This window comes from Eulemur rufifrons, chromosome 2 (genome assembly GCF_041146395.1).
Source record: "Eulemur rufifrons isolate Redbay chromosome 2, OSU_ERuf_1, whole genome shotgun sequence".
Taxonomy (NCBI): domain Eukaryota; kingdom Metazoa; phylum Chordata; class Mammalia; order Primates; family Lemuridae; genus Eulemur; species Eulemur rufifrons.
Window position 1 is genome coordinate 124,509,534 of NC_090984.1, and position 15,765 is coordinate 124,525,298.

At 41.6% G+C, this 15,765-nt stretch overlaps 1 protein-coding gene across 8 annotated transcripts in view; it reads left to right on the forward strand.

Annotated features, from left to right (window-relative positions):
• MARK3 (microtubule affinity regulating kinase 3) overlaps nt 1–15,765 on the forward strand; it is an 89,410-nt gene that overhangs the window by 49,299 nt on the left and 24,346 nt on the right. For 6 of the 8 annotated variants that reach the window (XM_069490255.1, XM_069490264.1, XM_069490285.1 and 3 more), the window contains 8 exons: nt 420–485; nt 4,991–5,061; nt 8,304–8,360; nt 11,061–11,297; nt 11,470–11,589; nt 12,193–12,292; nt 12,617–12,729; nt 13,274–13,427. In XM_069490255.1, coding sequence (XP_069346356.1) covers nt 420–485; nt 4,991–5,061; nt 8,304–8,360; nt 11,061–11,297; nt 11,470–11,589; nt 12,193–12,292; nt 12,617–12,729; nt 13,274–13,427 — 918 coding nt within the window. The remainder of the gene's footprint in view (nt 1–419; nt 486–4,990; nt 5,062–8,303; nt 8,361–11,060; nt 11,298–11,469; nt 11,590–12,192; nt 12,293–12,616; nt 12,730–13,273; nt 13,428–15,765) is intronic. The other 2 variants (XM_069490304.1, XM_069490322.1) reach the window with 2 other exon arrangements.

The window sequence follows — 15,765 nt, forward strand, 5'->3', positions numbered from 1 at the left end:
GAGCAGTTGTAGGAGTGAGTAGACCTGAGCTATTGCTGCAGGCTGAGAGAAATGAGACCACTTTTCCTAAGGTGCAGAGGGTGAGCTGACGGGAGGGCAGGTAGCCAAAAAGCAAATAAATACGGTGACAACTGTGACAGAAGGAGCAAGCACAGATAGCCCTTGCTGGATGGCTGAAGACATACTGAAGTCTCACTGAATACCCTGAAATGATCATTATTTTTATGGAATTATTGCTTTCATAAAAGCTTTTCTGTTGTACCATTTGATAAAATCCCCTAAAAGCATTTTTTAGAGGGCCAGCTATTAAAATCTTTAACAGGGAAAGAGTTGCTTTTGATAGTTACAGTTTATATGTGCCTGGTTTGTGCATACAGACATTTGTTTCTTTTTCTCCTATATCCTCTCCCCTCCCCCAGTGAAGTTATTTGAAGTCATTGAAACTGAAAAAACACTCTACCTAATCATGGAGTATGCAAGTGGAGGTAAGAACATTTATATATATTGAGTTTTTTTTCTTTCTTCTCTTTTAAAAATATACACAACCATATTCCCCGTATGAATAATTGTTAAGGTTTCATTTAACATCCAGAGTCATAATATACTAGGATGAGAGTCAAACAGCTGACTCTTAGCAATTCTATGGGTTGCCATTAACAGGTTCACTATTAGCTTTGTTAATTGATAATATCCAAGGCCCTGGATTTTTTTTAATATGGAAAAATATACATCGCATAAAATTTACCATTGTAACCATTCAGGTGTACAGTTTAGTGATTTAAGGACGTTCACATTGTTTTGCAGCCCTCACCACCATCCCTCTGCAGAACTTTTTCATATTACCAAAGAGAATATCTGTACCCATGAAACAGTAACTCCTCATACCCCTCTCCCAGCTGCTGGCAACCACCATTCTAATATACTTTCTGCCGCTATGAATGTGACTACTCTGTGTACCTCATGTAGGGATTGCAGTGTTTGTCCTTTTGTAACTAGCTTCAAGGTTCATCCGTGGTGTGGCATGTGTCAGAATTTCCTCCCTTTCTAAGGCTGAATGTTGTTGTGTTATGTGTGGAACACACGCTTTGTTTATCCCAAATATTTGGCTGTTTAAATGTATTAATGCATTAATCTGTTTGAAATAAGCCTGTACTATGGTGTAGATGCTTTTCTTTATCAGATTTTAATATCATTGGTGTCCATCTTTCCCAAGACCAGAAATGATGGTTACAGGACATATGACTAGATTTTCCTTAAAATACAGATTTAGGACTGGTAATTATTGTGTATAAGGTTGTCAAAATGTAGACATTTTCTGAAATGCATGTGTATAGCTTCTATCTTTTATAAGGATTCTCATCTTACATTGAGGTTGGGCTGGGCTTGTGGTTTTTGAACCACATGTGAGTTTCATCGTTGGTGGCGGGCAAAAGCTTTCTTGTTTATATTTTTGTGTCCCCTGCCTCGAGCACAGTGTGTGACACGTAGCAGATATAGATATTCAACAAGTAAGAACTGGACGTATGAAATTATACTGGATACACATTGCGTTGAACTCTATAGCAGTTTTATTTTATCATTAGCATTTTGATCCAGGTTGTAAAACCTGGACATAGAAAGTTATATCGTGGCCCAGTCTTAGTGAGTTCACTGTTACATGAGAGAGTGTAAACCTGTTGTGAGAAACAATGAGTTTTAGTAGGCATACCTCTGACACCACTTTTGCATAGTTCTAAATCATTATTAGTTGTATATTTTATGTTTTAAATGTGTAGTTTGGGAATTTGGTTGGGATTTTCAAACTTCAGGAGTTGTGAGAAGAACTGAAAGTTAATTGCAGGACCAACAATCTGTATGGATTTCTAACCCTTCCTGCTCATGTTTAGGCAGACACAGAGTAATGTTCATAACCTTCTTATTGTATGGCCTCCGCAGCGTACAAAGTGCTTTCCCTTCCCTGATGTCCTCTGACTTTCACAGTGACACTATGATGTGGCCAGGCCATGAGCCATGGGCTTTTACCCCTGAGCAAGTGGGAGCTGGGAAGCCTCACTGTGGGCTCAGTGCCTGGCCTAGAGCCCTAGCCTCCGACAACACGTAGCCTGTGCGGTTTGTCAGTGTGTCGCGGCTTTCTTCCCCATCTATTTTAGGTACCTGGGTGGAAGAGATTACTCATATAGGGACAAGACAATAACAACTGAGAAGCATCCAGGTTTAAGAGAAGGACAGGCTTTGAAAAAGACAGCTATGGGGTATAGCCAGACAGGGACCCCTTTGACCTGACAAGTGACATGTCACACTGAGCTTCACAGTGGGCTTGGTGACCTAGCCCTCCCAGCGGGCTCCATGCATTGCACGGCACTACAACAGCATTTAATCCATGGTGGTGGTTGTCTATTGTCTTGGGCTGTTTGTTTTAATCAGCTCAGCAAAGCCCTGTCACTCTCCAGGATATCTTTGTTACTGTTGATGTGTTTGCCTTTATGAAAAGTTTCATTAAGCTGACTACCCATCCCCCTTCAGGCTTGTAACTTTTGATTTGATAGAATCATAGAACTTTAGAATTAGAAAGGATCTTAGAAATTATCTAGGGTAATTTTTTGTCTAATTTTTACAGATGAAGCTAAAGTTCAGATTGTTCTATGCCCAGGGTTCTCTGGCTGGTTAGTTACAGAACCTGAACGAGAACTAAGGACTCTCTGACCTGTGCTGCCCAGGGTCCATCCAGCCGCCTGTTCCTGACCTGGGCAGGAGAACCATTGCATGTTGGTTTTTTTCCCTCTCTCTCTCTCTAATAAATAGCCTTGGAGGTTTTCAGTTCAGCTGTTTAATCTGAGTGTTAACATATTTTTAATAAGGAATAAAAAGAAAGCTGCAGGTTGAATTCCTGGTTTAAAAGTTGAACTGATGTGTAACTTAGTGGTTATGAGTGTGACTTCATGGTTCCAGAAATTTCTTAAGCGGCTTATTTTGCATTTGGATTTAGAAAAAATATTTTAAAATTATATGCACAGACTTGGACTTTATCTATGTTACTATACAACAGCTAGTGAGCTTAATACATTAATTTTTTAACATCAAAACTGTTTTCTGTATGACTGCACATATCTTAGTTGTTTTCACTGATTAACCACTTGCTTTGACATTGTGTTCTTTTCTGCAAATAGAAAGGTCATTCGCTCAGAAACTGCTGACTTTTTACTAAGCTGACATTTAACTTCCTAATTCATCGTAGTTAAATGAATTGGGAAGTGTAAACTGACAGTACATAATGCCTTTTAAAAGATCATTATACAATCAAATGGTAAGATGAAAATATTTATGCCTATCGACTATTTAAAACTGATTTATTCAGAATTAGGGTTAAGGGTTTAAAAAGTCAGAGACATTCATGTACGATTCAAGTATCAGAATATTGTCGTTGAAAGTTGTCACTAAGCTGATGGAGGTATTCCTCGTGTGTATGAAGTAGACATGTCTTTCCCAGAGGCACTTCATATCTAATTTTCTAAATCCGTGTTCTTCACTGTTGATTTCAGAGATTGTGTTTCTTTATTCTAAATTGATAAGCAGTTGGCAGTACTCATAATACATTCCCCAAAATGTCACCTGTCTTCCTCAAAGAATTAATACTGTATGAACTGCCACCGAGATGTCCATCCATGAGTTCTGTTGGCTTCACCCTCGCTGTGTCCCGAGCCCCCACTTGTCACCACCACCGCACTTCCCGCTCCCGTCCCAGTCCTGCTTGTGCTTGGCTGCACCGTAGGCCTAGTCTCCCGATTGGTCTCCCTGTCCCTCCCCTTCATCCTGACCTCTTTCCCCTCGTGGCAGTCTGAGGTCATTTTTTCCCAACATTTATTTATTTATTATTTCAGCATATTATGGGGGTACAATGGTGATCTAGCACCTCTTGTATTATCCTGGATAGAGCTGGAACCCATTCTACTAAGTGAAGTATCCCAAGAATGGAAAAATAAGCACCGCATGTACTCACCATCAATTGGTTTTAACTGATCAACACCTAAGTGCACATATAGTAGTTACATTCATCGTGCGTCGGGTAGATGGGAGGGGGGAGGGGGTGGGTGTGTACACACATAATGAGCCCGAGATCTTTTTAAGAGGTCGCTCCTTTTATCGTCTCTGCTTCTGGGCTCACTTAGAGTAAAGCCAGAGTCCTTACCAAGGCCCGTGGGACTCTTCCCCTTTCTCACACTTCCCAACCCTGTGGCCTCCTTGCTGTTCCTTACTTGCCACAGAATCTTACCTCAGAGAACTGCGTTGTCCATTCCCTCAAGTAGTCAGCAGAAACCAGCAGGCAAGTGGGTGAGCACGCACGCATGCACACACACGCACACGCACACACACACACACACACACGCACACACTCACTCCCTCCCTCCGTTGCTTTCCCCTGCTTTTTCTCCCCAGCACTGGGTGTCCTCTGACATACTACAGATTGATCTGTTTATTTTCTGTCTCCCCCTCCTGGATGGAAACCCCATGAGGAAAGGGACTTGCCTGTGTTCACCGCTGTGTTTCCCAGAGCCTAGAACAGTGCCTGGCGGTTAGTTGGCCCTCAGTGCACATTTGTTGTAGGAATGAATACACCCAGGAAATGCACTGGATGTCAGTGAAGACATCCTCTTTTAACACACATAATTATATCCACTTTGACTTTCAGTTTTCATTGCTCAGTGTTTAGTACAGCATATTGAAAGCACCATTTAAAATAAAAGTTATATGATTTAAGCATAGGAGAGTTTAATTGTAAGGCTTTTCTCCAGCGTAAAGATTTTATTGGTGAAGTTAAATGCGTGTAGTTGAACTTAAGGCCAGCTTAGTTTAAATTCCACATCTTTCTGGCTAATTTCATGCCTGTATTTAAAACTTAGAGCATTGGTGAAAGTGAGACATTGTCAGTTTATGGGAAACTGAATGCTGAGAAGTGGGACTTCTGCTTACTTTGCTTTTCTCCTAATTATAGGTGAAGTATTTGACTATTTGGTTGCACATGGAAGAATGAAGGAAAAGGAAGCAAGAGCTAAATTTAGACAGGTATGAATTACTGCATCTTTAGTTTGTCACTTTAATAAAGTGACGGTGCTTAGACCCTGAAGCAAACAAGCGTTTGCCTCTGTGAATGCTTAGCAGGCTCACTGGATGGCAGGGATGGGCCGCTCAGCTCAACAGAAGTGTGTCAAGTGCCCTTCGTGCCTAAGGTGCTGTGCTAGAGGTAGCCATGGGCTCTATTCCCAGCTTTGTAATGTCGACATTAGACCCTTAACTTTCCTTGTGACTACTGAGCCTTAAAAATCTAGAGCTTTTCAAAAATTATCTATGATTCCATTAACTAAAACCATTTCAAGGCTTTACCAAGAAGAATGACACAATTCCAAAATTGATTCTTAGTTTTTTCTTACATAAGCCAATACCAAATATAACAATATGTTAATTAGTCATTTTTCCTCTTTGCTTTGTCTTTAACTTGCTCTTTAAGGAGAGGGGTTTTTTTCTTTTTCTTGTTTGTTTGTTTGTTTTTTGAGACTGTGTCTCACTTTGTTGCCCTGGCTAGAGTGAGTGCCGTGGCGTCAGCCTAGCTCACAGCAACCTCCAACACTTGGGCTCAAGCAATCCTCCTGCTTCAGCCTCCTGAGTAGCAGATGCTCCCAGTCAGGAAACGGGTTTTAATGAGCAGGTTTTAAGCATAAAGGTGACTTAACTGTTCTGTCTTTTGTTAATAATAAGTGGTATTATTGATTGACCACGCCAGACACTGGGATGCATACTTTACCTACATAAATGTAAATCTTGCAGCAGCCTTGTGAGATAAGGAGTATTATCCCCATTTGCTAAAAACTAGACAACTAAGGAATGAAAAAATTAAATAACTTGCCCCAAATTCAGTGCCTGTCAAGCAGCAGAGCCTGAGGCCCTCTGACTCCAACACTCCAAGTTGTGTTCGTTATGTTGTGCTGTTATTTAGAGTGGGAACCAGCACACTCTTTATGAAAAGGGCCAGATGGTGAACATTTAGGCTTTGTGGTCCCTACATTCTCTGTTGTAACTATTTAATTCTCCTGTTGTAGCATAGAAGCAAATGTAGACAATACTAAATGAATTAACATGACTGTATGCCAAGAAAGGTTTATTTACAAAAACAGGGATAGGTCAGATGTAGCCCATAATTTGCCAATGCCTGATTAAGATGAAGGAAAAGAGCAAGTGCCTTATTGCTTTTAAATTTACTCTGGGCTGGGCATGGTGGCTCACGCCTGTTATCCTAGCACTCTTGGAGGCCAAGGTGGGAGGATCTCTTGAGCTCAGGATTTCGAGACCAGCCTGAGCAAGAGTGAGACCCTGTCTCTACTAAAAATAGTAAAAATTAGCCCGGTTTGGTGGCACACACCCATAGTTCCCAGCCCAGGAATTTGAGGTTGCTGTGAGCTAGGCTGATGCCACGGCACTCTAGCCTGGGCTACAGAGTGAGAGTCTGTCTCAAAAAAAAAAAAAAAAAAATTGCTCACAGTTATAAGGTCCACATTGAAAAAGCAGTAGGGCCTCATTTCTCTCAGAACCTTTAAATTTTGTTTTATTCACATATACAGTTATCATGATAGATAGGAAACTTAAGGTTTCACATTTAGAAAGGTGCTCTTAGCTGATTTTCTAGTTTTCTCTAAACTGCCTCCTTTGAGTTGCTTAGTCTGATGTTTACAGTTAAAGACTCATTTCTAAGTTTCTTATACTGTTGCTTAAATTAAAAAGCTTAAAAATACTAATGTTACTTTGACTTAAAATCTGTTAAACATCAAAGTTGAAACTAACTTTGGCTATCACTTAACTTCCCTAGTCCTCAGCTTGTCTAGCTATAAAAAGAGGAAATTATACTTTATGAATTCTGAGTTCTTTCCAGTTCTAATATTTGATTCTGTGGTCTACGAAAGGAAACTCAAATTTTTATTAGAAAATCAATCTGTCTCCCCTTTGCATAACGATATTCTTAATTTTTATAAATTAGCCACCTGAGAGGCAATAATTTTGCCTCATACAACTTAAATTCCTCCCGACTCAGATGAATGTGACTTGCAGACATTTATGTGAATGTGGTTTACTGACCACGGGGAAAAGGCTAGTGTCAGCCAGCAAGAGCGTGTCTGTGTCTGAACCCTCTCCAAAGACGCAGTGTGGCGCTTAACCCCGCAGCTGCCGTTCTCTTCCATCTCTGTCTGGCCCCATCTGCCACCTGATGGGATCCAATTCATCAGCAAGACTTAGGCATTTACTAACCTAAATCTTCAGGCAATTACTCTGGGTTTTCTGTTGTTTTGGTTTTATTTTTTTAAGAGAGGAGGTCTCCCTGTGTTGCCCGGGCTGAATTCAAATTCGTGGCCTCAAGTGATCCACTCACCTCCGCCTCCCGAGTAGCTGGGACTACAGGCATGTGCCACTGTTTGCAGCTTCTGGTTTTTATTTTAAATTCCCTGGAGAAATTCTGAAGCCTTTTTTGGAGGAACCAATTAGTTGGACCAGAAAATTTGGGGAGGGGATGTGCTTTTACAATTAATGGCCTGATTTACAGTGCTTAGAATTCATGTAATCTCTTCTCCTTGCTGTGGTGTTTGCCTGAGACGGCTCCTTTAATATTAGAAAATGAGACTTTTTAAAATGTTAGCAGTAAATGTGAAATTTCAGTAAAACAATTAACAGTACTAACCACAGGAATAATTGCAAGTTGACTAAAGCAGGCTGTTTGCTGAAAATGGAAGGAATCTTTATTAATAGTGCTCAGAGTATTTATAGTTTTCATAGTTCACATATGTTGCAACATTCATTCCTGGGAAGAGGAAACTGACCCTCAGAGAGTTAAGTAAGGCTTTTAACTATCCCTCGTTTGGTTTTGAGTTGGTGGCACAGTCATGGTTAGGTTGCACCAAAGCCATCTGGTCCTGGGCCGGGGGGTGGGGGGGGCAGCCAGGGTCCTCCAGATGCAGGGTGAGTTGTTGCATCCTGGTGGTTACGCTCAAAAACAAGTGGAATGTCAACAGGCAGAGTCCAAGAAGAGACTTGCAGTCAGAACTGCAGAGAACAGGAAGGACATCCTCACCTTTGTCTTCTAGCCCTCACCCTTGAATTTCTCCAGATTGAAAAGTACAAAGCATGAGAAGATTGTTTTTAGAAATCCACACATTCAGGTGCTCACTGTGTATTTTGCATGTGTGAACATTGACGAAGTTATTTTCCTCTAAATGCGGAATCTGCTCCTGTGAGGACTGACCCTTGCATGTCTCCTCATTCAGATCGTGTCTGCGGTCCAATACTGCCATCAGAAACGGATCGTTCACAGAGACCTGAAGGTGGGTAGAAGTGTCCTACATGTATGCTCTAGTTGTATGTGTTCAGTTCTGTCATTGCACAAATGAGGCGTAGATTAGATTTTGTTATCCAATATGACAAAATAAATCTCATAATGAATCCTTTTAATCAAGTTATAGTAGAGGATTAAAAGTAAATAAAAGTGATGTTTATGAGAAGTATTTTCCGTTTCAGTTAAGGTGCGATGGTTGCTCTCTGGAGGACAGTCCTTACACAGCCAAAGAGATGAGGGCCTCCAGGAATGTGTGGTCACACCTGGCCAGTGTCCTCAGTGCTGCCTACATGGCATTGTCTTGTGCTTTTCCAGGCAGCATTGTCTCCTGTTAACAGCAGTGCCTCTTTGAGGCTCTGTCACAGCCTCCACCCCAGCATAGGATGGGGTTTCCTATTTCACAGAGAAAATGGAAACTGCAGGCCCTCGTCCTAGCTGCACCTGCACCCGTCCTTCAGCTCTGCTCTCATTACGGGAAAGCGGGGCCCCTGTGCCGCCCCCACCTCTGTGTTCTGCATCCTGTCTCCCTCCGTGCGCTGTGCTCTGGGCCTGTCCCGTGCCTCTTTTCTCTCCATGTTTTCATCCCCTCTCTCTCTCTCTCGGCTTGCTTTTCACCAGCAGCATTTATACACGCTCAAGTCTATACCAAAACACCTCTCCACCCCAGGTCCCCTCCCAGATACACCCTTTTTCTCTCTTCATGGTCATGGCATATTTCTCTAAACATTTTCTAGATGCCATGTCTTAGCGTGGTCCTCACCCCGCTCTTTCCTTAGGTGATTGTCATTGACTTGCTCATCTGCATGCCCACCCTCAGTGCATTTATGTTCTCCCATTAGCTGCAGTGGCCACCTGTGTGCTGATGACCCCCAAGTCCCTTCCCGCAGCCATAGGGCTCTCCCAGGGTCCAGGTCCCAGTTGACAGAAGGGCGTCTTCACCTAAGTGTCCCTCAGGCACCTTAGTTGCAGCAAGTTCAAAGCCTAAACTCTTCCTGCCTGGACTTGAACCTTCACTTCTCATTCTGGTGACAGGTGTCCCTCTGATTTACCATCCACTCAGTCACCAACCAGGTCCTTTTATTGCTGTTCTATAATTATCTCCTACACTCACTCACTCTTTTCTGTCTCTCACACTATGCTAGGCCAGACCCCATCTTCTCATAGTTGATTATACTACTAGTTTTTTTGCCGGTTCTTCTTTGCTTCCAATTTTGCCTCTTCCTCTCATGCATGTTTTTCATACTCCACCAAGAATGTACTTTTTTTAAAACACAAATAAGATTGTTATTTCTCTGTTTCAGCCACTCTTCAGTGGCTCCCCATTCCTCTTAGGATGAAAACCCAAACTTCATGAGTACAGTCCTTTGTCATTCAGCGCCGACCATGTCCCCAGCCCTCTCTCTCTCTGCATCTCTCTCCCCCACACTCTCAGTTTCTTGAGTGAAACATGCACTCTCTCACCTGTGTATCTCAGACTCGTTATGCTGCTGGAAACACTGCTCAACACACCCATTATGACCAGCTGCACCTTCCTGTACTTCAACATCGCTTCCTCTGGGAAGCGGTGCATCCCGTTCAGCGTCAGGCCCATAGGGCCTGTTCCTCCTCAGTTACACAGCACTTGGGTCTCAGGGCAGCTGCTTTTCTTTCTGCCTCTCCCCTTCTAAAGTATGAGCTTCTGAGGGCAGGGTTGTATCTGTCTTGTTCATTACATGTCCAGGCACTAATATAACATCTGTTGTATAGAAGCCACATAGTAAATATTTGTTGAAATAAATGAAAGTGTGATTTGTCTCTTGAATGGGGCTTGTGATTCTCCCTTCCCCAATAGTAGCCATTTTACAATTTAGCAGTTTTTATGAAATGTGGCTGTCTGCTTAAAACAAGTACCCATTTTTTAAAGAACCCCTTATTATTCCTAATTTAAAACCCTGTCAAAGGGCTGGGCATAGAGGCTCATGCCCATAATCTCAGGACTTTGGAAGGTACAGGTAAGATGTTTGCTTGAGGCCAGAAGTTCAAGACCAGCCTGGGTAGCATAGTGAAACTTGTCTCTACAAGAAAAATAAAATTAAAAATTTGCCAGGCATGGTGGCACTCACTTGTAGTCCTAGCTACTGAGGCTGGGGCACTTCATGTCTGTTATTGATTGTTAATGTTATAAAAGTAGGAATTTTAGGCCGGGGGCACGGTGGCTCATGCCCGTAATCCTAGCACTCTGGGAGGCTGAGGCGAGAGGATCACTCAAGGTCAGGAGTTCAAGACCAGCCTGAGCAAGAGTGAGACCCCCCATCTCTAATAAAAAAAATAGAAAGAAATTATCTGGACAACTAAAAATATATAGAAAATATTAGCTGGGCATGGTGGTGCATGCCTATAGTCCCAGCTACTTGGGAGGCTGAGGCAGAAGGATTGCTTAAGCCCAGGAGTTTGAGATTGCTGTGAGCTAGGCTGACGCCTTGGCACTCTAGCCAGCGCAAAAGAGTGAGACTCTGTCTCCCAAAAAAAAAAAAGTAGGAGTTCTAATTTGTCTCCTGTTTTTTTTCCTATAGGAAAAATGTGTTCTTATTTTATTGATATTAACTTTATATCATTACAAAAAGCTTATTTTATGAAATGCCTGATCTTGTCATAGTTCTAATTACGTTTTGGTTAAATTTTATTTTTGTCTTGATGTTTTTCCCTCTAGGCTGAAAATCTATTGTTAGATGCCGATATGAACATTAAAATAGCAGATTTTGGTTTTAGCAATGAATTTACTGTTGGTAGTAAACTCGACACATTTTGTGGCAGTCCTCCATATGCAGCCCCCGAGCTCTTCCAGGGCAAGAAGTACGACGGGCCGGAGGTGGATGTGTGGAGTCTCGGGGTGATCCTGTACACGCTCGTCAGTGGCTCACTTCCCTTTGATGGGCAAAACCTGAAGGTATAGGAAGCAGCTGCATCCGTGTACTATACAAAACGAGAAGGAGTTTCAATAAATTATATGGGTTTATATTTTTAATGTTATATCAGTTTAGTAGTTTCAGTGGGTTTTTTGTTGTTTTTTAACCTAAAAGTTGATTCACTAGTTTTCTGTCCTTTCTCCCTCCCCAAAGGAACTGAGAGAGAGAGTATTAAGAGGGAAATACAGAATCCCTTTCTACATGTCTACAGACTGTGAAAACCTTCTCAAACGTTTTCTGGTGCTAAATCCAATTAAACGAGGCACTCTAGAGGTAATTACATAAGTGGAAATAAATAATAACTTTGGAGAGCTTTTAGAACTCAGCTTGGTTTGTGTGGCATGCTGAGTGAATACTTGCTTGGGACTTTTTAAGCAGCAATTGAGACATTAAAAAAATTTTTTTGGCCGGGCGCGGTGGCTCACGCCTGTAATCCTAGCACTCTGGAAGGCCGAGGTGGGCAGATCGTTTGAGCTCAGGAGTTCGAGACCAGCCTGAGCAAGAGCGAGACCCCATCTCTACTAAAAATAGAAAGAAATTATATGGACAGCTAAAAATATATACAGAAAAAAAATTAGCCGGGCATGGTGGCGCATGCCTGTAGTCCCAGCTACTCGGGAGGCTGAGACAGGAGGATCCCTTGAGCTCAGGAGTTTGAGGTTGCTGTGAGCTAGGCTGACGCCACGGCACTCACTCTAGCCTGGGCAACAGAGTGAGACTCTGTCTCAAAAAAAAAAAAAAATAGGAAAAAAAAAAAAAAATTTTTAAGTTACCCTTTGACCTATAGTCAATGAAATGTTGAAATAAATTTGCCTAAATATTGTGATTATTGGAATATTTTATATTATGCTGCTAATGAACAGTTCACCTTTTCAGCAAATCATGAAGGACAGGTGGATCAATGCAGGGCATGAGGAAGATGAACTTAAACCATTTGTTGAGCCAGAACTAGACATCTCAGACCAGAAAAGAATAGGTAATTACTCTGTGCCTACTTGCTTATGTATGCGTATGTTTGTGTAAGTAATATATTTCTGTTTTGACTCATGCATGTCCCTAAAATTTGAATAATGGGATAAGCACAAGTTATATAATAATGAATCAGCTTATCTGTTCTGTCACAGTTAGGAACTTAACTACAGTTTCCTACAATATTAGCACCCAGTAATTCTGAAATAAGTGCTCATTTGAGAAAATGTGTGATGTTTTAGGTCAAATAAAGAAAATTATTTTATCCTGTAACAGAATGACTTCTTACCCAAACAAAACACGTAAACTATATTATACCCTCCTTTTTTAGGTATTTTGGTGGGAATGGGATATTCACAAGAAGAAATTCAAGAATCTCTTAGTAAAATGAAATATGATGAAATCACAGCCACATATTTGTTGTTGGGGAGAAAATCTTCAGAGGTAAGAGTAATCAGAGAGGAAGAGCTGAAACACCCTTTATGTAAATTATCATTTTGTGTAGACTATTTTCTTAGTTTTTCTTTTTTAGATATGTATAACATATTTGATCTATCATTTTTAAAAAATTTACCTGCAAATACCAAATCTGACTCCCATGACCATTACAAGCTATTGTTTTATCGCCAAGATAATGATCTTCCTGCTGATGCTGCCTCCCTTGTGTTTGGACTGAAGCAGCACAGTGTCCTGACAGTACCAGTCAGTTTTCTGTGGTGCCTGCTCTTCTGGGCTATAAGTAAACAGGACATTTTAAGTTATTTGGAAAAGCCTAGAAAGAAGACCATAGAAGAATAACCTTTTGTGACCTTTTCTAGCAGTCAGAAAAATTCTTTTGCCTGAGTTTATGGCTGTCATTTTTAAACACTGTGAATCTTCGTGTTTCTGAGTGAACTGTTAATGAGAGGTCTGTGTGTTCTGAGTTTGATTTCCTAATAAACGATTGGAGTTCGTATTGTGGTTTACTGTGTTTCTCGTTTCCTCTCAGCTGGATGCTAGTGATTCCAGTTCTAGCAGCAATCTCTCACTCGCTAAGGTTCGGCCGAGCAGTGATCTCAACAACAGCACCGGCCAGTCTCCTCATCACAAAGTGCAGAGAAGTGTGTCTTCAAGCCAGAAGCAGAGACGTTACAGTGACCACGGTAAGTCTGAGAACATGGCAGTGTGTTCTCTTGGAGTGTCCCTCTTCGCGTTGGGAGGCAATCTCAGAGCCTGCCGGGGTTGGAGGTTGGCTTTATGTCCCTTCTGGGCATTTCTTTCTTAGCATTCCCGCAGCTGCTGGCACGAGTCCCTGAAGGCTCTGATCTCCTTGGTACCCTCTGGGCTTCTGTTGGGTAAGGCTTAGCTGGGTAGAAACTTCACTGTCCGCCACTGTGGGACCCCTGCTTTAGTCTGCAGTTCGGTTCACTCTCTTCTGCACCTCTGCATCAGACGTACTTTCTAGAGCAGCACTTTCCAGTGGAACTTTCTACAATGAAATGTTCTCGATCTTGCTGTCCAATCAAGTAGCTACTAGCCACTTGTGACTGTTGAGCACTTGAACTGAGGAATTTTACTTTCCAGTTTTTTAATTTTAATTAAGTTATATATTTTTAGCCACATGTGGTCAGTGGCTACCATATTAGACAGGGAAGCCCTGGAGAATATGTAGTACCCTAGTTTTGCTTTCATTGGTTTAAATTTTTTACTGTCTTTTTTTTTTTTTTTTTTTAAATAAAACCCAGTTTATGATACTGTCTCGTTCTCATCCACACTCTTGCTATTTTGTGTGGTTGAGTCACCCTTTGTTTTAAACTTCCCCATAGAAGCCAATCCCTTATGAGGTTGAGAGCCCAGTGGCTGTGCTTACCATGCTCTGTGGTTATTCTGCTCTCAAGGCAGTCCGTACGTTAGAGTCCTGAGACTCTTACGTGTGTTTGTTTTTTCACCTGTAACTATAAATTTTAGCATTGTGGGCCTTTCCTTTAATTTCAGTATTCTAGGATTCAGGAACCAAATCTCTATTGGTCTGGTCCTAACTTTTAACAGCATGTCCTTATATGGAACCCTATTGACCCCTTGTCCTTTGAGTTCTCTTCTCTCGATATCTTACACCTTCATTCTTTCACCTTGAGATTTGACACTTTTTAAAAGGATTAGGTATGTACAATTTGGATTCAGTCGAAAGGCCGCACTCAAGGATGCAGAAGGCCACATGTGGCACGAAGCCTGCAGGTTCCCTACCCCTTGGTTTGCATAATTCTTCCTGCTGATGCTGCCTCCTGCGTGTTTGGACTGAAGCAGCACAGTGTCCTAACAGTGCCAGTCAGTTTTCTACGGTGCCTGCTGTTCTGGGCTGTAGCTGAGAGCTCAAACCCATGCTCACACCAGCATTTGTGCTCGTGGAATTTGTAAGTGAGGTGTTGATCTGGGTGTCTGTCTTTTGTGTTTGTTAGTTGCTAATGATGAGAGGTTTTCAGTGTCTGTGGATGGCAGGGCAATTAGCAGTGCCTACATATTGCCCTAAAACCATGCAATTTAAAGGGAATTGTTTCTAAAACCTAAAAGAAACCTGGTAATGGAATTTCCTCATGTCTTTTGGGAATATCGTAATAAATTAGTTCTTAAGCATATAGATTCCATCTAGATTATCAATGCTTTTTTCCCCAGCTTATAAACTTCCAGAGATTAAAAGAGCTTTAGACATGGTGTTACACATACACTCACCAACAGCCCATTTTATCAATGAGAAAATAGGCCCAAGAGAGGTCACCTAGTCTCTTGAGGTTGCATAGCAAGTGAGGAAGACCTGGGGCAGAACCCAGGACTCTGGTCCTATGGCTTTGTTCACTAAACCATCTCACTGGTGTATCCTTTTTATAATAATCATCATCCTTCTGTCTTGGAGCTTCTAATATTAAAAGGAAGTTCACAAAAGAATATTTTCCAAAATTATTAATGTTTTTAGAGAAAATCACTTATTGATCCAATGCCTGCCTGTTTTTTGTTTTTTATGGGTATGGAGAGAGTGGTCAGCAAAGGAAAGATGTATTATGCCTGTGGCACTGTTCTTTTAAGTGCTAAAAACTAGACAGATGCCTAGCAAAGTCCATCCACTCGGTACCAGGTGAAGGCAGGCAAGCCTGTCGCCAGGCCAGCTCTCGTTCATCCTCCAGCTGCCTCTCACCACTCCCCTTTGCCTGCGGTTGGATGCTACCTCTACATATGTGCCTGCCGCTCGGAAACCACAGTGCGGTTTGTAGCTGTGCTGCTTAATGTGGGACCCAAGCGTGAACCCTTGTTCATGTGCGTTCATACACACTTTCAGGGAAGGACGATTTTTATCAGATTTTCAAGGGGTTCTTTAGCTTATTTAAAAAAAAAAAAAAAAAAAATCACTGGTTTACTAATCAGTAAATGGTATTGGGGCAAGTTGATAGTTCTCAGGAAAAAAAAATTAGTTGGATCTATTTCACACATCTTATATAAGGATAAATTCCA